At 47.6% G+C, this 20,870-nt stretch overlaps 10 protein-coding genes across 10 annotated transcripts; 5 read left to right on the top strand and 5 right to left on the bottom strand.

Annotated features, from left to right (window-relative positions):
- Window positions 1-30: 30 nt before the first annotated feature.
- On the top strand, window positions 31-456 carry EV420DRAFT_1492886 (uncharacterized protein). The gene is made up of 4 exons (XM_060470757.1): window positions 31-88; window positions 152-244; window positions 294-316; window positions 368-456. Exons 1-4 carry the CDS (start codon window positions 66-68, stop codon window positions 427-429), a joined length of 201 nt encoding a protein of 66 aa, XP_060338971.1. The 5' UTR covers window positions 31-65; the 3' UTR covers window positions 430-456.
- Window positions 457-512: 56 nt separating this feature from the next.
- EV420DRAFT_1492868 (uncharacterized protein) lies at window positions 513-1,685 on the top strand. The gene is made up of 10 exons (XM_060470756.1): window positions 513-535; window positions 582-593; window positions 650-663; window positions 716-824; window positions 875-942; window positions 998-1,075; window positions 1,177-1,345; window positions 1,406-1,416; window positions 1,499-1,612; window positions 1,663-1,685. Exons 3-7 carry the CDS (start codon window positions 658-660, stop codon window positions 1,303-1,305), a joined length of 390 nt encoding a protein of 129 aa, XP_060338970.1. The 5' UTR covers window positions 513-535; window positions 582-593; window positions 650-657; the 3' UTR covers window positions 1,306-1,345; window positions 1,406-1,416; window positions 1,499-1,612; window positions 1,663-1,685.
- EV420DRAFT_1633602 (uncharacterized protein) lies at window positions 1,517-1,887 on the top strand (the record flags this gene model as incomplete). The annotated part of the gene is made up of 2 exons (XM_060476207.1): window positions 1,517-1,612; window positions 1,663-1,887. 2 exons carry the CDS (start codon window positions 1,517-1,519, stop codon window positions 1,885-1,887), a joined length of 321 nt encoding a protein of 106 aa, XP_060338969.1.
- A 239-nt stretch (window positions 1,888-2,126) lies between these two features.
- EV420DRAFT_12021 (NAD(P)-binding protein) lies at window positions 2,127-3,888 on the bottom strand. The gene is made up of 9 exons (XM_060466336.1): window positions 3,544-3,888; window positions 3,472-3,494; window positions 3,253-3,419; window positions 3,162-3,197; window positions 3,033-3,106; window positions 2,781-2,974; window positions 2,588-2,719; window positions 2,452-2,532; window positions 2,127-2,396 (listed from the first exon to the last, which is right to left on the bottom strand). The coding sequence occupies exons 1-9, from the start codon at window positions 3,659-3,661 to the stop codon at window positions 2,289-2,291; spliced, it is 933 nt and encodes a 310-aa protein (XP_060338968.1). The 5' UTR covers window positions 3,662-3,888; the 3' UTR covers window positions 2,127-2,288.
- Window positions 3,889-6,173: 2,285 nt separating this feature from the next.
- On the top strand, window positions 6,174-7,201 carry EV420DRAFT_1492840 (uncharacterized protein). The gene is made up of 3 exons (XM_060470755.1): window positions 6,174-6,472; window positions 6,523-6,990; window positions 7,044-7,201. The coding sequence occupies exons 1-3, from the start codon at window positions 6,254-6,256 to the stop codon at window positions 7,059-7,061; spliced, it is 705 nt and encodes a 234-aa protein (XP_060338967.1). The 5' UTR covers window positions 6,174-6,253; the 3' UTR covers window positions 7,062-7,201.
- A 438-nt stretch (window positions 7,202-7,639) lies between these two features.
- Window positions 7,640-8,840, bottom strand: EV420DRAFT_11556 (uncharacterized protein). Its single transcript, XM_060466120.1, has one exon. It carries the CDS (start codon window positions 8,720-8,722, stop codon window positions 7,793-7,795), a length of 930 nt encoding a protein of 309 aa, XP_060338966.1. The 5' UTR covers window positions 8,723-8,840; the 3' UTR covers window positions 7,640-7,792.
- A 38-nt stretch (window positions 8,841-8,878) lies between these two features.
- EV420DRAFT_1658579 (exocyst complex component Sec10-like protein) lies at window positions 8,879-12,337 on the bottom strand (the record flags this gene model as incomplete). Its single annotated transcript, XM_060478883.1, has 11 exons — window positions 8,879-9,145; window positions 9,195-9,426; window positions 9,476-9,672; window positions 9,725-9,850; window positions 9,900-10,041; window positions 10,091-10,379; window positions 10,430-10,790; window positions 10,840-10,939; window positions 10,993-11,168; window positions 11,219-11,365; window positions 11,420-12,337. 11 exons carry the CDS (start codon window positions 12,335-12,337, stop codon window positions 9,038-9,040), a joined length of 2,796 nt encoding a protein of 931 aa, XP_060338965.1. The 3' UTR covers window positions 8,879-9,037.
- Window positions 12,338-12,472: 135 nt separating this feature from the next.
- On the bottom strand, window positions 12,473-14,040 carry EV420DRAFT_1658563 (phosphatase 2C-like domain-containing protein; the record flags this gene model as incomplete). The annotated part of the gene is made up of 3 exons (XM_060478882.1): window positions 12,473-13,748; window positions 13,799-13,886; window positions 13,938-14,040. The coding sequence occupies 3 exons, from the start codon at window positions 14,038-14,040 to the stop codon at window positions 12,686-12,688; spliced, it is 1,254 nt and encodes a 417-aa protein (XP_060338964.1). The 3' UTR covers window positions 12,473-12,685.
- A 2,840-nt stretch (window positions 14,041-16,880) lies between these two features.
- On the bottom strand, window positions 16,881-18,490 carry EV420DRAFT_11483 (uncharacterized protein). The gene is made up of 6 exons (XM_060466077.1): window positions 18,255-18,490; window positions 18,010-18,206; window positions 17,858-17,953; window positions 17,659-17,809; window positions 17,417-17,608; window positions 16,881-17,367 (listed from the first exon to the last, which is right to left on the bottom strand). The coding sequence occupies exons 1-6, from the start codon at window positions 18,289-18,291 to the stop codon at window positions 17,006-17,008; spliced, it is 1,035 nt and encodes a 344-aa protein (XP_060338963.1). The 5' UTR covers window positions 18,292-18,490; the 3' UTR covers window positions 16,881-17,005.
- Window positions 18,491-19,779: 1,289 nt separating this feature from the next.
- Window positions 19,780-20,515, top strand: EV420DRAFT_11459 (uncharacterized protein). Its single transcript, XM_060466056.1, has 4 exons — window positions 19,780-20,105; window positions 20,163-20,257; window positions 20,312-20,400; window positions 20,454-20,515. Exons 1-4 carry the CDS (start codon window positions 19,848-19,850, stop codon window positions 20,468-20,470), a joined length of 459 nt encoding a protein of 152 aa, XP_060338962.1. The 5' UTR covers window positions 19,780-19,847; the 3' UTR covers window positions 20,471-20,515.
- Window positions 20,516-20,870: the final 355 nt, after the last annotated feature.

Genomic DNA, 20,870 nt, shown 5'->3' with positions numbered 1-20,870 from the left:
TCGGAGGTACAAACAATAACGACGCGTCCTTGTCTCTTCTTGTCTCTTCCCTTCCATCTTCTACCATGTTGGGGCCAGCTGAAGTCGCGTACGTGGCGTCGTATTCTATTGTGTGCAAAATGGCGGACTCATTCGGTCCACTGTATGCCAGACATGGCCCTATGTTTATCGGCTTCATGTTCAATGTTCTTCTCTACGGAATTATGATCACTCAGGTGTACCTATACTTTACTGCATACAAGCAGTGAGTCCCTTATCGAAGAAGTTTACTCTCATTTTTATTCTCCTTAGAGACAAGCTTGTCGTCAAGCTATTCGTGAATGCTATTTCTTTCGCTGTCGATGCGCATTATAATGCTTAAAACAAGGTCCTCCTTCTTTTTCTCTGCGATACCGTAAACACGGTTTTCGACTTTGTGTATCTCTATGATTGTTTTGTTCTGCATTTTTGTACGTGGTGCGTGTTTCCACTATTTGCAGGAGATGTCAACGAAGTATTACAGCAGAAGTCGCATACTTGACTAAGGCAACTTGGGGTACGATCCGGCTTCCCAATGTTCTCATCTGCCTAATTTCTCTCAGTATTTTCTACAGGTACGATACTCGCCACTGAGAACTAGCTACCCCATCTTGAACGGCTCCGTTCTCAGATCCTGCCATGACGGTACGTTGGTTACATGGCCGTTTTGACCTTTGCGATGTTTAGAATCATGAAGGGCATCATTGCCGGTCTTGTTCAGTTATTCTTCGCATGGAGGATTTTAGTCTTGACTACCAATGTTTGCTTATGCGGTATTGTTGTGCTTCTCGCTCTTCTTGGAACCGGTAACCGTTTCTTCTCCTTGTCATCTGCTATTCTTACTTATGTATGATAGCCGGTGGAATAGCCACTGCTGCAGAATGCGGGATCATATCTCAATTTGTTCAGTTTCAGAGATTTCAAGTTAGTCGCATCGAATCTCCACGTCTCCCGAGAGTGACGGCTGGTGCAACTATAGGACGCTGTCACCATCTGGCTAGCATCCGAATGCTCGTGCGATCTTGTTATCACATTTTTTCTAGTTCGCCATCTGTTTGTGTTTTCGGAGCCTTGGTATTTCTTCTGCTGACAGTTATCCCATAGGGTAAGCATCCTCTACTCGTTACGCAAGTCAATATCAAAACTGGGCATGGATAGCGAAGACAAAAAACAGGATTCAAGCGTTCAGATGACGTGGTTGACAGGATCATTCGGAGTGAGCATATACTTTCAATGGCTTTGATTTTATCTGGCAACTCCATACAGTCACCGTCCAAACAGGCTTGATCACGTCTATCTGCGCGCTAGTCGACCTGATAACGTATTTGTCATCGGTAACGTTCATTCTCCTCGCAATTGCCTATATACTTGACCTCATGTTCTTCAGCCAAGAGGAATGTGAGTAATCAACTACTTCGTGTAACTCGCTTGCAAATCATATTTGAATAGTCACCTCATCTTCAACCTGCCTCTTTCCAAGCTTTACACAAACTCTCTCATGAGCAGTCTCAACTCGCGAGAGTCGCGCCAGGAACCAACAGCATCAGCACCAAATACACTCTCCTCCGCTAATACCACCGCGTACAAACATACTGTACGTATCATCCTCCTGCAGTCCCTGAATGTGTACTAACCAGATGGTAGCAATATTCCTCTACCCGGCCCTCACAAGAGGAAGACCGCAATGCAAGCGCTCTCAATTCCCGCAGGTTCTTGGATGTCCCAGCTCATTCTGGAAGCGACATCAGTTCATATCTTTCTACCGAAATACTTCAACGAGACTTGGGCTCTACTGGAGTCAGAAATTTCGGTACCTCTGGCTCTGTATCTGTTACCCCGCCCGACTTTGGTATACGCAATCCCGTCTGATCGTGATCCTTTGGAAATTTTCTAATCTTGCCTCGGCTTCCGTTCAAACGTTCAAGATCAGACCTATTCTAGTGTAGTTATGTGCGAAGCAAGGTCTCAGTGTGTATACCTACACGTGCGTTCTGTTCTATACTCGTTTTTCGTATTACAAACAGATTCATCGGTTATAACGTGGACGTTATCGTGAAACATTCGGACATATTCATTGAGATTTTCCACTTGTAACAACGCCACTGAAAATGGGTCCGCACGTTAAGGTGGGCTAGGTGCCTGGTTGTACTAAAGCACGCTTCATCAAGCTCAATTACATTATAGAGAACCATGATTAACTTTTTTCTAAACCCAGCACTGAATGAGTACGTATTTAGTGTAAACATGGTATCCAGATGGGAGACCGTGATTTAATAGACCTTGACTTGCTCTTCTAAATATTCCCAGAGTTTCAGACCAAGTTCGGGATCTTGAGTGCCCTTACTAGCTATCCCGACTCGAGCCCATGGAATGAGATACTGACGCACGTCCGTATTAAGATTCAATTGTAGAACAAGCGGTGGTAGCGCGCACCTTGCCGTTCAATTCAGCTCCCTCGGAAGAGGTGCCAGCCCACAACATTGTTAGTGCCCCCATATCGGCTGGATATTGACCCTAAGTGGAAAATCGACATGCATCTCATGATGATGGAGACAGTAGAAATACTTACGTGCCTAGCAGCAACGGCAGGTGGAACGTTGTGGTGGAGATTTGTCTTGATGCACCCCGGGTGCAGGGTGGTCGTGACAATACCTTGAGAACCATACCGCCGTGCGAGTTCACTGGAGAGAACTATCACTCCCTGGGTTTGAATGTGTCCATAAGCTGCCTGCTGAGTGCAAATTACGGAGTTAAGGACCCACGTATTTGCTTTGAGCATACAACATATCTGTATACATCTTCCTCCGCTTGGGGCCGTCCTTAAAGGTCGCGAAATCGAGGCTGCGCAGAACATGGGCGATGGATGATGTATTGACTACACGGACCTTCTTCTCTGGCGTCGTCTGAGCGGTGGATACTAGGAGGGGAAGAAGAAGTTTAGTCAAGTAGAAGGGTCCTTGGGGGGAACAACGTTAGCATTGGACTTGCCCGTGAATTGGAGATAGGGTTATTACCGAGGACATGGGTAGCGAATTGGAGATCATAATTTTGCGCGCTGACTTCCGTTACAGGAGGTGCAAGCAAGCCGCTGCGGCCTCGTGTTAGTGAAGACTCATAATGATATCATGGGCAATCCAACGAACGCGTTGTTGTAAAGGACGTGAAGTTGGGTCTCCTGACTGAAGAAGACTCTCGGTGAGAATTCTTAACTGCGGAATACGCAATACTATCTACCTTGTGAACTGTTCAGCTGCAGCTTTCACAGAATTGAGATCGGCCAGGTCCACTTTTAAGAAGTGGGCTTCTTTTCCCGTTGTCGAGCGGAGCTCATCGATTGCCACCTGAGCCTTTTCTTCGTCACGGGCTCCGATGTACACCTTGGCGTTATGTTCTAGTAATGCCTGGATGCTGATTTAGAACATGTTGAGATGTTCAGGGATCTATCCAGGGTACCTTTGCCGTTTCCTTGCCTATTCCTACGCAAAAATGAGGAAAAGGATAAGACCGAAACAGTGACCATCAAACCTGAAGCTCCGCCCGTTACTAGCATCACCTTTCCCGCTAGGTCAGGTATATCGGCAGCCGAATATTTCGGCTTTGGAGGCTTGAATTCTGTGTACAATGAAGCCAGTCGTGAGAACATGATGATGGGATAGGAAAGGTCACGGTGTTCCGCCACCTAATTAAATGAGGCATATATAAATATTGTTCACCGCAGATGCGCGTTCATGGCGGAGGCCACATCATCGCGGCATTTGGTGGCTGACGCGCTAAGCTGGCAGGAGGATCGTTGACTCGTCGTGGCTTACTCACCTGCCGCCAACTTGCCGCCAGCGCACGGGCCCCACATCAGGTCCGATAGGAGCGCCGTTTGAAACTTTTTTTTTTAACAAATTTCTTGCAAGACAGATTGTCACTTTTGATCTCCACTACGCATCTTATTTTTTTTCCCAGCTGGGATGAGTTCCGGTTTCGATTTCCAGCAAAAAAATTCAGTAAATGCCGATCGCGTCACGATCAGACAAGGGGGTGGCGATAGTGTTTCGATGACTCGGCTTAAAGCCGCGCGCCACGCCAGTCAAGCCGAACTAAGTCACGCCGATGTTGCCGAATGACTTCGGCAAAGTCACACCACAGTACCGGCTCGGCGCGGCTTAGCGCGACTTGAAGTTGCCCGAGCTTCGACTTGAGTAAAAAATACCGAAATGCTATTTTAGGTCGACTTTGATTTTTTCCCGCAATTTCTCCGAAATTTCTGGAATATTACATTACCTAAAATCTACTGATGAGCTTCCATTTAAAGGAAATGCATGAAGTCATAGCTTGACCGGCTGGAGCGGCGTGACGGCAACTTAGCTTCAAAGCCATCAAAAATTATGGCTTGGTGAAGCCGTTGAAGCCGAAGCCGAATAGAGTCGCGCCGAGCCGCGTCAAGTCACGTTATCGAAACACTAGGTGGCGATGCCGTAGAATGGCCTTGTTTGGCTAGAGTCGGGCTTAACCACAATGACGCCTCCACCGCTCGATTTCGCAGAACGATAACTCAGGGCAACGACCTGGTTTACTTTCCTCATTCTACAGGCCCCTGCACTTCGTATTCGTGTCTCGATTCATTCATGTGCTCTACGATCTAGCGCAGCTAATACGTAGCGAAGTAACCTACGAGGGCTAGTTCTACTTCTCATTATTTAAGTCGCGTCTTTCCCCTAGATGTGACGGCGCTGAAAGACAGCGCTTACTCCCCTCCCAAGAGGAGATACTGGATGAAGTGCATCTTATCACATATAACAATGTATGGGCTTTCCGGAAGACGTGAGTGTGATTAAACCTTTTTGATTGTAGCAGCGTCTAATCCTCCTCTGGGAATGATTCCAGCCCGTGTTCAACCTCGGCCATACTGGCCATTAAAGTTCATGCTGTAGGTGGGCTACAGCTTCAATCAACGACATGTTGTGCGACCAACGGACTCTCAGGGTCGTATCATGTCTCACTTGCATCGTTTTCGCAGGTTGGCATACAGCTCCGGAGTTACCAGTGGAATCACAGCAGCTGAGACTTCCTCTCGGAACTGAGTATAGCATTCTCTACATGGTTAGGGTCATCGGTTGGATCGATGGGCCGTGATATAGGATGTCGCGTCGCAATGACATACATTCTCCTGTTAGCATCTGGCAAATTGCTACTCTCCGATTAATGGACAGAAAAGTGGGTCCTCCTCAATCTGACAGATTGCTCAGGTACATGATTACTCTGATATGCGCAATTTTTGGTACTGAGCACAAGGCATGCAGGTTGTCACAATGGATGGAACGGACATTGTTGATCAAACTTAACTTCGAAGTGGGAGATGAAATGATCACACCGATGAAGACAATTTCTGCAGGCACTGCAGATGCACATCTCCTTGTTCCCGAGATCAGCGAAGTGGCAAGAAAAACCATGTAGACAAATTATTTCCCGCCTAAGTGTTGGCGTTGAAGCCTTTTACTATTCCAGGCTATTCCATGACGATGATTGGGCGACAAGTGGGGCTCAGTCTGATAAATTTACTCAGGTACATATTGTTCTGATAGATGCAAATTTCCGGTACTGAACACAAGGCGTGCAATCGTTATCTGGACAACGCGGACATTGTTAATCACTTCGAAATGGAAGATGAGATATCCACACCAATGAAGATCAAATTTCAAGATGCTATAGGGGTTCATCTCCTTGCCCGGAGGTCGTCGTCGCGGCGATCTGAGAGCGAAATGGATGCAAGAAGATCATCTATCCACGGTGTTGGAGATATTTGCCATCTTCCTGCATTACCGGACATCATTGTTGGCGGACTCCTCGCACAAGTTTGTTACGATCAGTATCAAGGTCAGAAATAGTGTTCAGTGAGAAATGTTTACCAGGTTTGATGTTGGATGGGAAAGGTGTATTTCCTCCGTGCACCCTTTCACGAGTACACGATCAGCGGCTTTGTGGTGTACAAATCTGGTGTAGTTCCTGGCCGTGAAGAACACTGTTGATGGAGATTTTGTGGTCACAAAATCAGGGTTGTTGACCTTGGAGAACGAGTAATATGTTGCTTTGTCGAACTCCTAGTGTATGATTGAAATGCCGAGTAAACCCGATAGGAATTATCGGCCGAATCCATTCTTTTCCCCACACTCCCACCACATCTGGGGTAACTCAATTGGCGACATGCGCCTATAAACAACGAGCGGGATTCTTCTATCTCACACAAATGTTTCGCGCCATTTCTTATCGTGCGTTTGGCCGGCGACAATACGCGACAGCGCGCGATGTCGTCAACATCGTTGAGGTCGGACCAAGGGATGGGCTGCAGAACGAGAAGGGCGTCATACCTGCTGGTGTCAAGGTCGAGCTCATTAACCGCCTAGCCAGCGCTGGGATGCAGACGATAGAAGCTGGAAGTTTCGTCAGTCCAAAATGGGTTCCTCAGGTGCGCAATACTCACCTATATGCGATATGAAAGCTAGATGTTCGTTATAGATGGCGGGTACTTCAGACGTGATAAGCCAAATGAATCGGATTGCTGGCGTTCACTATCCTGTATTGGTGCCCAACCAAAAGGGACTTGATAACCTTACCCACTTGCTCGATGAACATCCGACTTCACCGCCGTTGACAGACGAGATATCCATTTTCACAGCTGCAACAGACGCATTTACCAAGGCCAACCTCAATACTACTACAAAAGAATCACTGGAACGTCTAGCTCCAGTGGCTCGGTCAGCATTAGATAAAGGATTGCGGGTCCGTGGTTACGTCAGTGTGGCTATCGCATGTCCGTATTCCGGTCTAGTAGACTACGCGCGTGTCCGAGAAGTGGCAAAGGAACTGATGGAAATGGGATGCTATGAAGTCAGTCTCGGTGACACAGTTGGTATGGGTACACCCACACAGGTTGCAGAGATGCTCGAGGAAGTCAAGAAAAGTGTTCCTGTTGAACAGCTGGCCGTGAGTTAGCGTTGTTTTCACAATCATTCTGTTCATCTGACGTCTTATTTCAGGGACATGTAAGAGAGTAGTATTTTCATCTTCAGCAAGATACTGACGTTTTTCTGGCAGTTCCATGATACGTACGGTACCGCAGTCGCCAACGTCTTCACCGCACTTTCTCATGGCGTGCGAACCATCGATTCTTCCGTCGGCGGTCTCGGTGGTTGCCCGTACTCCCCTGGAGCGACAGGTAATGTCGCCACCGAGGACGTACTATATGCACTACAGACATCTCCATACTCGGTCGCTGGCAATCCAGATCTAGACGAAATTGTCAACATCGGTTGGTGGATCAGCAAAAAACTGGGAAGGGAGAGTATTAGTCGAGCAGGAAGAGCAATTCGTTCCAAGAGAGATAGAGGAGCCGAAAAGGAGAAGGCTAAATTGTAGTGGGTTTTTATGTATCAAACCGGATTGTATATTATCGTCGCAAAACATGGATTTCAATTATGACACGGAATGCTGCCAAAATCGGTCACTCCAGTATCGACGGCAGGAGGAACTTGATATTGGTACTTATATTCCACCTTTCCGTGTTTTATGCCCAGAGCGTCACTTGTGACAAAGTTGCCCTACGGTTAGCACCAACACGAACCATTTTCAAACTTTTCGGCGTGCCAATGTAAGCATTGTAGTCATTGATATCGAGACGACACGAAAGATAGCCATGGATACTGTGTAGTGCGTAGTGCGTCATGTATATAGCAAGGGTATGATTTCTAAAATGTCGAACAATCGAAGCGACGCGAGCGCTCCTCTTTCAGGCAAAATCCGCGCTCACTTTCCTCTTAACTGGAGAATCAAGGTCCAATATCCTCCTCGCGCGCTTTCTGGCGGTTTCGCTGACAGGAGACCCAAACAAAGAGTTGCCGGCGGGGATTGGAGAGCTGTTCAATCCATCATCGACAGTGTCCCTTCGCTTCCCTTTGGCTAAGGCATTCGGAAAGGCGTGGTCTTGTATGGCTCGGTTCGTGATATCCACAAGGCCAGTCCGCTGTCTGGCCAGAGTCACAGCTGTGGATTGACGGCGGCATGTACGACAAGCTCCCACGATGTGATCAACAACCCTACGCGGCACAAAGGCGTAAACGGCGTCAATGGATATGAATGTTTCTTCGGCACAGCAGTGGTCGTTCTTGACATGATGACGCATGAAGATAGCGTAGAGCTGACTCCATGAAGCAACGAGCTTCTTCTGGTAGCGCAGAACCAGAGGTTGTACCTCTTTCACGGATTTGCGGTGGCTAGGAATGATACGAATCGCTGTGTCATGGTCAATGTTGTTAGGCGATGCGGGCTCCAAGTCGAAATCACGGAAGACTTCGGTATGGGACTTGCGATCCCAGAGAGGAACGCACGCTTTGGTCGTGTTGAGATAGAATAGGACGCGTCTTTCAACGAAGAAAGGAGTCGTAGGCGTACAGGGTAGTTTATCGCCAAAGAGACTAGCTTCACGTTCCAGCTTGCCCTGTATTTGCTTAAAGGTCTCGAGGCTGAGAAAAGAGGGATCTTCGAGCAAAGGCGGTGAGTTGGGCGATATCGTAAATGACTGTAGTATAGAAGCAGAAGGATAGAGAGGTATCTTTGACTTGGCACGTTGGGTGCGACGAGTAGTAGTAGATTTGTTCGTGGTCGAGACTGAATACATCGTGAAACCTGAAACTATCCGTAAGAAGATGATTGGTGTCATGAAGGGAAAACATACAAAAGCGTGAACAGAAACCGACCACCTTAGAGCAGACAGGGTAGACGGTAGATAGACAAGGAGGGCAAGAAAGGTAAGGTAAGGTATTTGTAGAACTAAGAATAGATCAAAGCCTAGGATCGTCTACTGCCTCGATCGTCATGTCATAACATGATCTTTGCTCGTCGATCTTACGAACGAACAGAAGAAAGCAAAATATTAGCCGTCGCTTGGCGTCTGAATGAACATCATTCTGCACGTTGCGATAGGCGTATTTGAGCGCAAAAATTTCTGGAATCGTATCCAACGTATCAGTATAATTCAACAAATAATACAATCCTCCTTGAAACTGAGATTATACATCGTCTTGTCGACCGTTTTTTCAATCTTCTTCCAATCCGATCTATGCTGGATAAACTCGTAGATATCCTAGCCGATCTATTAGCAAAATTCCTGATATCGACTAACGTGAAAATACCTCGGGCTTGTATGCACCCCCATATCGGGTAACATCCCTGACGATCTGCGCCAGATCCTTAGCATCCTCAACAACATACACATGCCCCAGCATCTTCAAGTGCGAAAAATCCGCGACAATCGAAGGAACCTTAAGCGAAGATATAAACGCATGGTATGCATTTAAATCAGCGATAACTTGGAATCCTCCGTTCAGCGATATGATTTGCCTCTTGATGTGTTTCTGCAGGATGCTACACCAATGATGTTAATATTAACTCTCCCTAAAGCCTCAGGACCTACGCAATGAGCCGGATCCCCACCTCTTGATGAAACACTTCCAGGACCTCCTTGCTAGTGCTTCCCTTCAACAGCTTACAATGCATTTCCAAGCACTTGATAGCCTCCTTGCACCCGTTGGTCGCTCCCAGCTCAAGGGGCCTGTCTTCGGGAGGGTAGTATTCACGCGGCTGTGTCAAAGTGATGATAATGTGCTCCACCTTCGCATCTACGGTCAGTAAAAAAATTCTACCACGTCACAGTAAAATCCACCTGATTCATCAACACCTCTGTGCCAGCATTAAGTCCACCAGCAACGGAATCGTCCAGAGCATTTTCGAACCGCTTTTTCTCCCGCACAACTGCATTGAGGAAGTCGTGTCGATCGATATGAGGTACCTTCGTAACAGTAAGGATAATTATCCCAAATGATAACTTGGATACCCACAAGCTCCTTGTCGAAATACACTTGAACCATGGACTGGATAGTGTCTCCAATGTGGACAAGCTCAAAAAACTGCAGGAGTGGAGCAACACTTGTTGTTTCTTCGTGCTCCGCAGGTTTGTAGGCTCTCATTTGCTCGATAGCGCTAGATAAATTGTATAGCGCCATTCAATAGGAAAAAACTACCGACTCACGCAGAAAATCCTTTGGTCACATGTCGTTCACTAAGCGTCTGAAGCATCAGGATGAAAATCTCCTCGATAGTATCCCGAACTCTATGCCCATAGTGCCCCGGGTACCCGGCAAACGTCTCAACTCGCTTTAAGCCTTCACGATCAGCATGAATGAGTTCCAAAGCCACGTCTAGGGAAAGTAGAAGGTCAAGCTGATTGATCCCAGAGCTCCCTGTGAGTGGTGTGATAGTTCCATTCGAGCCTGATGCAGGAGGTGTCGGAGCCGACGATGGAAGGTCCGGGGTAGATGCTAGAGAGCAAAGTCAGATAATCATATAGGGCGGATAAGTACCAACGGACATGAAATTTCTAGTTTCGGGGGCTCCTTCTCAGAGGACTCCTCGTCATTTTCATTTTCATCATCATCATCAGGATTATCGAACAGCATTTCGCCATCCTTTGCTAAATTCTTGGAATACCCATTAGACGTGACCGCACCACCACCTCCCCATCTCTGAGGGTTAAGCATTGCGATCCCTTGAGCGGCAGCGGTACCTCCAGTCATGATGGCACCACCCACTGCTCCAACAGTCCTTGGTACAATGGTAACAGGAAGTAACAAGACGCTAGTGAAAGAGGCCAGCACGTTTCTCTTCACTTGCGCAGGGTTGTGGGAGCTCAAAAACCGAGCAGTGTTCATTGCTGACGATGTCTCGGCGTGCTAGATCGCTCATAAGTCCTAAATATAAAAGAGTGCGATGAGAACCCACCTGTCGTTCCCAACCTTTACATATCACATCGAGCGCTTGTTTTACAGACTCGACCTCTTCATCGAGGTACTCGTCCATGTTAATCTCAAACATACGGTACCTAGTTAGGGATATCAATAAGACGACAAACGTAGATAGAGGAGACGTTCTGACACAACATCCTCTGCCCTTGTTTGCGTCAAATTGCAGTTGAGACTGGTTTTAGCAGCTTGTAGAATTGCATCTACCATACGCCAAGACTCCTTAAAGCTGGCTGCTGCCGCTTTGAGGTACGTCTCGTTAGAGATTTCGCGGGCTCTCGTGAGAAGGGATGTCACATATTCCCCGACCTGTAATCAAGTTCAGAATAGTAGTTTGACATGCAAGACTGCATACGTACAACTTCGGTAGCGACACGGTCAGCAAAAGATACGAGAACATCCGATGCCGGTGGAAATACGCGTACCGCACGCGATCCATGTTCGACAATGGATCCGAGAATCGCGGTTATGAATTCATCCATGGCATCAAAATCAAGCTCTCGATTCTTCCTACATACAAGTCAGAGTCCGAGTCACAATATGAAAACAGGGCACGAAACGCACGTAAAGTTGTCCATAGGATTCCATCTCTCCTGGACGTAGAATATCTCTCTCTTCTCAGCCCACACCTTGCCCATCTCCCAGTCGCCGCGCCCGTCCCAAATCTGCCAGCTGGACTCTGCTGCATCTTTCATCCCTGCCTCATCCGCTTTACTGTCTGCCAGGTCGAACGCTGCGAGGAGGTTGGCATCGAACCGGTCCATGGCCGACCGCAATGACGAGGACAGGGTGTCCCATTGCCGAAGAGGCTGCACCTGGGGTGAGAGGAAGAGGGAGAGGAGACGTAATGTCTGCGCTTCATGCCGCAGTGTATGTGACACCGAATTGGATAGCTCGTTGAGTACTATATGAGGCGGCGACGACAGTATCCGTGTAAGGGGCCTCAGTAGCTTATGCGCCCGGATGTACCGCTCCCTAAACGAAGGCTCCATATGTGCAGGCATCGGCGACTTTGGAGTGAACACGACGTTGTCGAATGCGCCCACAAAGTCGCCCATCTCCGCGTGCGGTGGGCTGAGAACGTCGACAGTCGCAAAGTCCCCGAATTCATCGTCGACTGCAATAGTCGGTGGAGCTGCTGCACGACTCGCTGCTACCTGTCCCCTCGATTTTGCCTCCAGGTCCTCGAGAACAGACGATAGTGAGTGCTGTTCCACGCCCAAGGCCTTCCAACGCTTTTCCCAGACGGTCTCGTTCCGAGCAAGGTTGGCCGTAGACCGCGAACATCGACTGTATGCAGGGAAATCTGGTATTAGGACGTAGGATAAAATGAGGAGATGCAAGTCCGTTGGCAGACGGCCTACTAGAGGTGAACCAACGGGCTTCGACGTCGTATGATTTCGTGAGAGCAGGCGAGCACCTGTCGACGTCGCTGATGCATAGAGTTTTACCGGCTCCAACGTAGCAAATTTGTCCATGTTGCTATCCTATGTGTTGCAAGCATGGATTGAAAATAATGGGCAGCGACGGTGGCCCGACGAGCTCGTCACTGTAGAGCAAGGAAAGTAAAACGGCAGAAGCCGACGCGTCATCAACGCTGACAAGTTGATAGTCTTAGTCTATTATTTACATAAGTAGATGCTCAAGGTCTTGAAGGTGCTCATGCAATTGCCAGCCAGCCGGCTTGGATTAAAATCAACTAGATCATAGTATCTCGCATACAGACATCATTCAACATCACTCAAATACAACGACTCCAATGGACAGTGATTCGCTACAAGAAACGTTGGGCATTCAGTACTTGTCTTATGGCTTTGAAAAATTCATTACCTTATGCTGTCATCTATAGCAGACGACCGAGACGACACTGATCCAGCCTCATTCTCACCACCAAAAGCCTTGTCTACCAGACGACTCGCCAAATTTTGGTCCTCGAAATGTCTCCACACAGAAAACACGATTTGATCATACACCAGCAAAGCCGAGGCTTGCGGCTCTTCGGTTTCGCTGACAACAGCGCGTTCGGAGGGCTTCTTTTTCTTGGACTGCAGGGTTGACCCAACCTCTTTTATCACTTCCTTGTTCGACAAGGACTTCCAGAGTCCCGGAGACGCAATAACAAGGAAATCTCCAGGTTGAATGAGTGTCGTCGTGATGACTGGCTCAGCAGTGAAATATGGCGGAGTCTTCACATCGCTGTATGTCTTTTTCTCTTTCACATCGGACCACGAAAGCCTCTCGCGGACCGCCTTGGACCACTTGTACGGCCCTGCTCCGAATAGCCGAAATGGTGCCATACCAAAGAGCGTATCGTCTTTTATCACCTCCTCCCCAGGGTGCTCCCGCTTCACTCGAGCCAGCTCCTCCGCATTAGTCGCATCCTGATCTACCGAGAGAACTTCCAGACGATAAGACTCTCCCGCCCGACCCCTCCGGCCCAAAATAGCGCGTGAATTTCCCGTCAGTACAACACGCAACGCACGCGTCTCTGTGTCATAGAAGGCAAGCGTAGCGGAGGACCCAGAGTATGCTGCGTCCAAAATGTGTGGAAAATGTCGCGTAGAAGACCTGTTATTAGAAGCAAGCATGGCACTGAAGTTGACGATGTCGTCGTCGAGCCGATTAAACGTCTCCTTGATTTCTTCATCAATCTCGTCGGGGGCTGGGTCAGGACCAACTTCGGAACGGTCAGAAAGGCTGCTGAACTTGCTCTCCTTCGCTCGGCTGAAAAGGTCGGCTAAACTCCCGATAATCGCATTTAAAAGGTTTCCTGCGAGGTACGCACTGGTGTCGACGCCATTGTAGCTGTCGTACAGAGCAAAGAAGGACCAGAAGCGGTCTGGTAGACCGGTGGAGATAGACTGTATATGATTACTGCCTAGTTCATCTCTGTAAAAGTGTTACATTCACATATGTCGCGACAAAGAAGCTGTAGTCACCTGGCAACGACGTGATAGTCGAACCTCGCAATCCCTGGCACCGGTCTCAACGACGACTCGGAGTACTGTTGAGAAAACCCGGTCAAATCTCAAGACGGATGAATCCCTGCACAAGGAACCAAAAAGACAACACACCTACCATTTACTAGACGAACATTGAGTGCGGCATACACTGCTCCCGACGCCAGGACGAAACGGCGTGAGTTTCGCAGAGTGCGCGCAAATTTGTGATAAGTGCTCATGGGTTGACAGAGGGAAGATAGAAGCCGCTACTGCGCCAGAAGACTGAGTACTGAGTACTGAGTACTGAGATCTAGAGCCCGAGTCCTTGTTACTTCTTGAGAATCGAAAGAGAGTGACATCGGCAGGCACATATTTCAAGCGGAGTTTGAACTCGTCCCGAGTATGCCGGTCGACTGGCCTTCCACCCTCGGAACTTTACTTAGCGCTGTTACTTGAGTTTCTACCCCCTGCCACTGCCACTTATTGACGCGTTGACGGGCGGTTTCACCCGCTCATAGCGTGATATTACTTCTCGGTAATACTACGCCAGACGCCGATTGATTTACCTAATATCTATAGTGGCTCACTGACACTGAGAGTTCGAATCAATCACTATCAGGTATACTTTTATGTGTGTAGCGGTATGATTGCTAATTTTCTTTACTGGCTTCTGTGAATGAACAGTGACAAGCACACCTTTGGGACTTGAAGTATACTTGTATTTAAATTATTCGGAGAAATGAAGGCCAGCTATAACGGTGGGATTACCTTTCAGGTCCTAAACTATTTTGCCCTTGATGTATCATTTAATCGCATCCAAGTGACGGGGACTCATCGACAAATTATGCTGTTAGCAAGCAATGTGGCACAGGTCGATTTGGTGAAAGAAGAGAGCCTAAGAATTTATCTGGTCCCGCGGCCGCAAACAAAGAATTGGCTCTCGAGCCAAGAAAGTCGTGCTTCCAGCTAGCCCACATCCACGATGCGCTCCACCCTACAACCTCTTCATTACGGCGGCACGGTAATGCCAAGCGAAACCAGAAGACCGGCAACGTCACGAATCCCTTGGTATAAAGACCAACATCTTTCGCCAAGCTATCGCTACATCACTCCCAGGTTCGCACATCACCATCATGTCCTACTACCCACCCCAAGGCTTGTCGTACCATAAACATCCTCGTACGATTTTTTAATCTACATGCAGGTCCCCCGCCTGGACAGCAAGGCGGCTATTACCCTCAGGTACACCTTTGGAATGAGAAAATTAATCGTTTTCCAACACGTCGTTCGCAGGGACCACCCCAAGGATATGACCAGGGCCCCCCTCAAGGATATGGTGGACCGCCTCAAGGATATCAACCCCAGCCGCAACCCCAGACTGTTGTCATGTATGTCTCTATCTTCCCGGCGAGAATAATACAAGTAATAACTCCAATTTGTAGTCAACAACAAGAAGAGAAGAGTAGTGGCGGTTGTTGTGGTCCTTGCCTAGCCTGTTGTGCCGGAGTATGCTGTTTCTGTTGTGCAGACGGTCAGTGATCATTTCTGTCTCCCAGTCTTCTCGGAAGCTCACGCAATCTGTAGCCCTATGCGATTTATGAAAACACGTGCTTTAAATTCTCAATGTTATATACCTACTCCCGCAATACCTTTGTCCTTGAATGATTCAGCTTGACTTTTCCTCGAATGGCGTGTCAGAGAGTATGGTAGCCTCTTTCAAGTTCAGTTTCCAGATTTCCGTTCGACATTGCTCACGACTATAATGCCCTCGGAAACGTCTGGGAGGCCCCCAATGATGTCGTACGTCGAGAACGCGGCATGTATCCATGAAATTCTCGGTAGCTGTGGCGCAGCAGTGAGATAGTCGAAGAGAAGGCGTCAACTGAACTACGTACAATCGTTCAAAGAAGGTATACAACACGAGTTCCTTCAACATGTTTGGGACGTAGTCTGAAGCTTCTGTAAATTCCCTGGGGGTGCAAGTTAGATAAAGACGCAACGTCTCCGAGTAACCGAATACATAAGAAGAGAACGAAGAATCCATTGGCATTTCGAGGGTTTCCATTTAATTGGGATATCCGACGCATAGAGAGATATTCAAAACGACGATAAGGTAAAGAACCAGCGATTATTCATGCATGGGCGGGACGTCCAATATCGTGACTTCTTTGGGTGTAGTTCCGATCAACAAGGAAAATACTCTTCAGCCAGGTATGACAGTTTAGTGTGTGAAGACGATGAAATTGTAAGGATCAGGAAAATGAAGCTCAGAGCCTCAGATCAGAGGTAACATGGAATCTTGAATATTTTGCGATGCTGAGAGGCAACCGCTAGAGTGTAAGATGAAGGTGCCCTTTTGGGCCGGATGATTTGGAGCGGAACACAAGACTCACACTGAGGGAGGGATCAAAGCTTGGAAGGGGTTATGTTGAGGGTGAATAGGTTGGGTTTATTCGACGTCTCTTGTTCTTAAATTGCCTTGTATTAGCATCAAGTCAGTAAAAAAGTTCGAACAGCGGGAGGAAAACTTACCAGTATGAACGGGATGGCATCTTAGTCAGTATGATGAGGACCAACAGCATTTTACAGACATCCATTCGTGAAAAGACAAGGATCTGATTTGAAGGGTCTGAGCAACTGCGGCCGTGGTGAGTCAAGACTTCGATCTTTTAAAACTTCAAGCTGATCCACAATTTATTGGCTATCCAGTACGACTTCACCAGTACTTCACCGTGAAGACATAGAAGTTAAGAGCATGAATAGAACAGGCTAGCCCTTGTTGTAGATATGATGATCCACGAACAATCAGCGAGTCTGCAAGAGACCAGAGTTACATTCCAACACAGAATAGCAGGAAAATAGAACTTCGTGGGGGTTAATGCCCTGCTAGAGAGGGAAGAGACCGCCGAACTAAACCGATATGCAATCGAAGGGAGAAACGGAGTGAGGATCATCACGCCCTCGGAGACTTCGCCATATGGCCGAAACTGCAGACGAAAGTGTAGGGCACTACAAAGAAGATGTCCTCTCGAAGGAACGCAATCCAATCAAGACTATGATCCGGTACAGAGCCGTTCGAGCTATAGATTGAAAAAGGAGATATAATTAAGGAGTGTTTGAGAACAACATGAGAAGAAGTTGACGCGAACAGAAGGTGGAGTTTGTTGTAGACAGTGAATTGAATACAGATACACATTCAAATTTCTAATCTTTCCTGAAGTTCTTCAGTTGACGGTCGATTTCGTACTCGACAAAGGCCAACATATCCTTCGTCCCCTTAGTCGGTTTCCATCCTAGGGCCTTACCTCTGCTTTTCTCAAAGTCCACTCGTGAATTGGTGCCCAATAAATACAGTAAAGGTTCCACTTCAGTCTTGCTGAAAGGTGTAGGCTCGGGGGATCCGATACCTCGGCGAGCGAGACCCTCAGCTATGGCCTTGGAGAGATCGTACAACTGATGCTCGTCACTGACAGTAAAGTAAATGCTAGACCGACCATGCTGGAAGTCAGGAGGCGGAGAAGAGGGCGAGAGGGCAAGATCGAAGATAATCAAGTACAGATCGGCCACTGTGGCCATGACGGTTAATAGGCATAAGAAGGAAAGGAAATGACATACTTTCGTTCACGTCAACATTGGGCCAAATGTTCTTGCCTTCACCGAGCACACCCCCTTGCTTCCTAGCAATGCTAGCTTCAACGAGTCGGCGGATTTGGTTAACGAGCGAGCGATGAAGACCATGCTCGTGTAAGACACCATTGGGTACTCCATAGATAGTAGGGGGCAGAACGATGTATGATTTTACATAACCTGTGTGGATGATTAGAATGACAGAGGACACGACCAACAGCTCGACATACCTTCCTTGTCCGCAGCGAGAACGGCGAGATCAACATTTCGGTGAGGCTGGAGTGGGGGAAGAGCCTCATAGAGAGAAACATCAATGTCTGAATAAACGACATCGGTTCCGTGCAGCCCTTGCGCGTTGTCGGTAAGTTCGCCAGTGCCAGACTATCCGCGATATCAGTATCGTGAAGGTGCACAACAGGTTGGGCTCACGGTATGGATGAGGATGGGAGCTCTCCCTGTCTTCTCGTAGCGATCTTTTGCACCTTGCAGAATTGCCTGGGCAGCAGGAAGGTCATCACAGTCTGCCTATTAGCTTGTAAGTTCCTTCCTTCGAAGGTCGCTGGAGCAGTGGGACTACGTACGGTGGCGAAGATAACGTCGGCTGCCGCTGCCTGTGCCCTCAACAACGCAAAATCAGAGTCGCTTCCCAAGACAGTTTTCAATCCCAAAGCCTCGTATCCAGTGGGAGATCTGGTAGGACGCAGATAAATAGTAATGTCGAAATTCTTCGCGTCTTTGTGCTCTATAAGACGCGACAGAACGGTGCCTCCAATGTAACCTGGACTGCATTAGTCTCCTTATGCTAGGAAATGAAATGCAGACGCACCTGTCCCTCCAGTAAAGAATATGCTGACTTTCGACATATCGAATGCGAAGAATGAAATTGCTGAACACCCGGATTTTCACATCCTTTATATCATCACTGGTGTCATCTAAGCTTCGATGCTCAGTCATCAAGTTGCTCAGTCAGCGTCGTCGATGATGCCATTGAGCGTTGCCGTCGCAGACCACGATGTAGTAGAAGCCAATCACAGCTTAATCCAGACGTTCTGAAGAACCTTGTCCACAGTTGCCAAACAAGGCAAGTAAAATACAGTTATTTACCGGTCATTGGAACGCCGAAAAATATTTTTTGTCTCATCCACCACACATCGTCTTTTTCCTCAAATAAAGTAGCCACAAAATTTTTAATATTACTCAGTGATGTCAATACAAAGTATGAACTGGATCAAAGCATCTAGTATTGAGATATTCTTAATTTACGGTGTTTCATTGACTGGTAAATGACCACATGGCAAACCCCTGCCAAATTTGCATCACTGTTCGATTTTTCACGGGGTCAGCAGTAGCGCTAAAATTCCCAAAAAATCACTAAAAATCTATAACATCTATGTCTCCGATTATACAACACTGTCAGGCAGCGGAACTGGGGAGAAGGAGGCTAAATCAACTGTTTCAGTGACTGATGGTGTTGCAATGACCTGTCAATAACTGTCAATAAAATAAGAAAATGCAAGAGGTTAGAAACCCGGTATGCGGTCCCAATAAGGAACACCGGGGGTGCTGTGCCGCCACATAATGTGTCACAGACCATAGCAGTACTTACCCTAAGCAAGGCGACAACTCCGGAGGGTCAAGTGTACTACTATGATTAGCTAGCAGATTTCCAGAGTGATTATGGCGTGACGTATATCGCCGTCGTTCCAAAAATCTCCAGTACATGATGTACATATGTGCTAATCTCGGCTCCAACGGGGGATGGGCCGCCTCAAACTTCGAAGTTCCCGATGCCAAGGTGATACGACGTGAATTGCGCAGAGTACGTGCGAATGCGTGATAAGTGCTCATGAACCAAACACAGGGAGGAAATGAGCAGTTATTGAGCGACAACATTGAGACCTCGAATCCTGGTCACTTCGGAGTTGAAGGAGAATGACGACATCGGCACGGTACATATTTCAAGCGGAGTACAAACCTAGTCCCGAGTATGCCGGTCAACGGCAGTCAGCCTTGCAGCAGTGAGATAGTAGCTAATTTTCTTTGACTAATGTCTGTGAAAAAACCAGTGATATTGAGTCTACCTTCGTATATTTCATTTATATGTAAACTAATGGATAAAATGGAGGCCGAGTTGGATCAGCTACAATTGTGGGACAGTGGACTACCTTCCATCAGGTCTAACAAACTCTCAAGTCCTAAGATGATATTATTTTGCTCTCGATGTATCATTCAATCCATACAAATGCCAACGGGAACTTGACAGATTGGTGCTCGAGCTCATAAACCATATATGATAGATTGATTTGACGAAAGACGGAGAACCTAGTAAGATAGTGTATCTGGTCCCGCGGGCACAAACAAAGAATTGACTCTCGGGCCAAGAAAGTCGAAAGTCGCTTCCAGTTGGCCCACATCCGCGATGCGCTCCATCCTACAGCTTCTTCATTACGGCTACGCGTTAATGCCAAGCGAAACCAGAAGACCGGCGACGTCACGAATCCCTTGGTATAACTATAAAGACCAGCAGCCTTCGCCAAGCTATCGCTACATCACTCGCACATCATCATCATGTCCTACTACCCACCCCAAGGCTTGTCGTACCATAAGAATCCTCGTACGATTTTTTAATCTACATGCAGGTTCCCCGCCTGGACAACAAGGCGGCTATTACCCTCAGGTACGACTTCTTTGAAATCAAAAGATTAATCGTTTCAAGCCAACACGTCGTTTGCAGGGACCACCCCAGGGATATGACCAGGGTCCCCCTCAAGGGTACGATGGACCGCCTCAAGGATATCAACCCCAGCCGCAACCCCAGACTGTTGTCATGTATGTCTCTATCTTCCCAGCGAGAATAATACAAGTAATAACTCCCATTTGTAGTCAACAACAAGAAGAGAAGAGCAGTGGCGGCTGTTGCGGTCCTTGCCTAGCCTGTTGTGCCGGAGTATGCTGTTTCTGTTGTGCAGACGGTCGGTAATCATCTCTGTCTCTCAGTCTGCTTAGAAGCTCACGCGATTTGTAGCCTTATGCGATTTATGAACATGCGAGTTTTAATTCTTCAATGCCATGGTACATACTCCCGCAATACTTATGTACTTTTCACTTGCCATCTTTCCTCGAATGACGGGTCAGAGAGTATGTCTCCCTGAAGCTTGGTTCTCAGATTTCCATTGAACATTACTCGCGACTATAATGCCCTCGGAAACGTCTGGGAGGCCCCCAATGATGTCGTATGTCGAGAACGCGCAAGTAATGCGTGGAATGCGGCAGGTATCCACGAAATTCTCGGTAGCTGTGGCACAGCAGTGAGATAGTCGAAGAGAAGGCGTCAACTGCACTACGTACAATCTTTCAAAGAAGGTATACAGCACGAGTTTCTTCCAACGTGTTTGGGACATGTCCTGAAGCTTCTGTAAATTCCCTGGGGGTGCAAGTTAAA

This window comes from Desarmillaria tabescens, assembly GCF_030435595.1.
Source record: "Desarmillaria tabescens strain CCBAS 213 chromosome Unknown EV420scaffold_1, whole genome shotgun sequence".
Lineage (NCBI taxonomy): Eukaryota > Fungi > Basidiomycota > Agaricomycetes > Agaricales > Physalacriaceae > Desarmillaria > Desarmillaria tabescens.
The sequence above is the reverse complement of the archived record's forward strand: the minus strand, read 5'-3'. Positions and strand labels throughout refer to the sequence as shown.

Coding starts and splice junctions, on each gene's coding strand:
- EV420DRAFT_1492886 (XM_060470757.1), top strand. CDS start 66: ATGTTGGGGCCAGCTGAAGTCGC. Junction 89..151: donor TTGGGGCCAGCTGAAGTCGC/GTACGTGGCGTC, acceptor ACTGTATGCCAG/ACATGGCCCTATGTTTATCG. Junction 245..293: donor TACTTTACTGCATACAAGCA/GTGAGTCCCTTA, acceptor TTCTCCTTAGAG/ACAAGCTTGTCGTCAAGCTA.
- EV420DRAFT_1492868 (XM_060470756.1), top strand. Junction 825..874: donor TCTCGCTCTTCTTGGAACCG/GTAACCGTTTCT, acceptor TATGTATGATAG/CCGGTGGAATAGCCACTGCT. Junction 1,076..1,176: donor TTCTAGTTCGCCATCTGTTT/GTGTTTTCGGAG, acceptor GGGCATGGATAG/CGAAGACAAAAAACAGGATT.
- EV420DRAFT_12021 (XM_060466336.1), bottom strand. CDS start 3,661: ATGTTCTCACGACTGGCTTCATTGTACACAGAATTCAAGCCTCCAAAG. Junction 2,720..2,780: donor TGTATGCTCAAAGCAAATAC/GTGGGTCCTTAA, acceptor ATTCAAACCCAG/GGAGTGATAGTTCTCTCCAG. Junction 2,397..2,451: donor GAGCTGAATTGAACGGCAAG/GTGCGCGCTACC, acceptor GACGTGCGTCAG/TATCTCATTCCATGGGCTCG.
- EV420DRAFT_1492840 (XM_060470755.1), top strand. CDS start 6,254: ATGTTTCGCGCCATTTCTTATCGTGCGTTTGGCCGGCGACAATACGCG. Junction 6,473..6,522: donor GTCCAAAATGGGTTCCTCAG/GTGCGCAATACT, acceptor TGTTCGTTATAG/ATGGCGGGTACTTCAGACGT.
- EV420DRAFT_11556 (XM_060466120.1), bottom strand. CDS start 8,722: ATGACACCAATCATCTTCTTACGGATAGTTTCAGGTTTCACGATGTAT.
- EV420DRAFT_11483 (XM_060466077.1), bottom strand. CDS start 18,291: ATGTCGAAAGTCAGCATATTCTTTACTGGAGGGACAG. Junction 17,810..17,857: donor CTCCCATCCTCATCCATACC/GTGAGCCCAACC, acceptor TATCGCGGATAG/TCTGGCACTGGCGAACTTAC. Junction 17,609..17,658: donor TCTCGCTGCGGACAAGGAAG/GTATGTCGAGCT, acceptor TCATCCACACAG/GTTATGTAAAATCATACATC.
- EV420DRAFT_11459 (XM_060466056.1), top strand. CDS start 19,848: ATGCGCTCCATCCTACAGCTTCTTCATTACGGCTACGCGTTAATGCCA. Junction 20,106..20,162: donor AAGGCGGCTATTACCCTCAG/GTACGACTTCTT, acceptor CGTCGTTTGCAG/GGACCACCCCAGGGATATGA. Junction 20,258..20,311: donor CAACCCCAGACTGTTGTCAT/GTATGTCTCTAT, acceptor TCCCATTTGTAG/TCAACAACAAGAAGAGAAGA.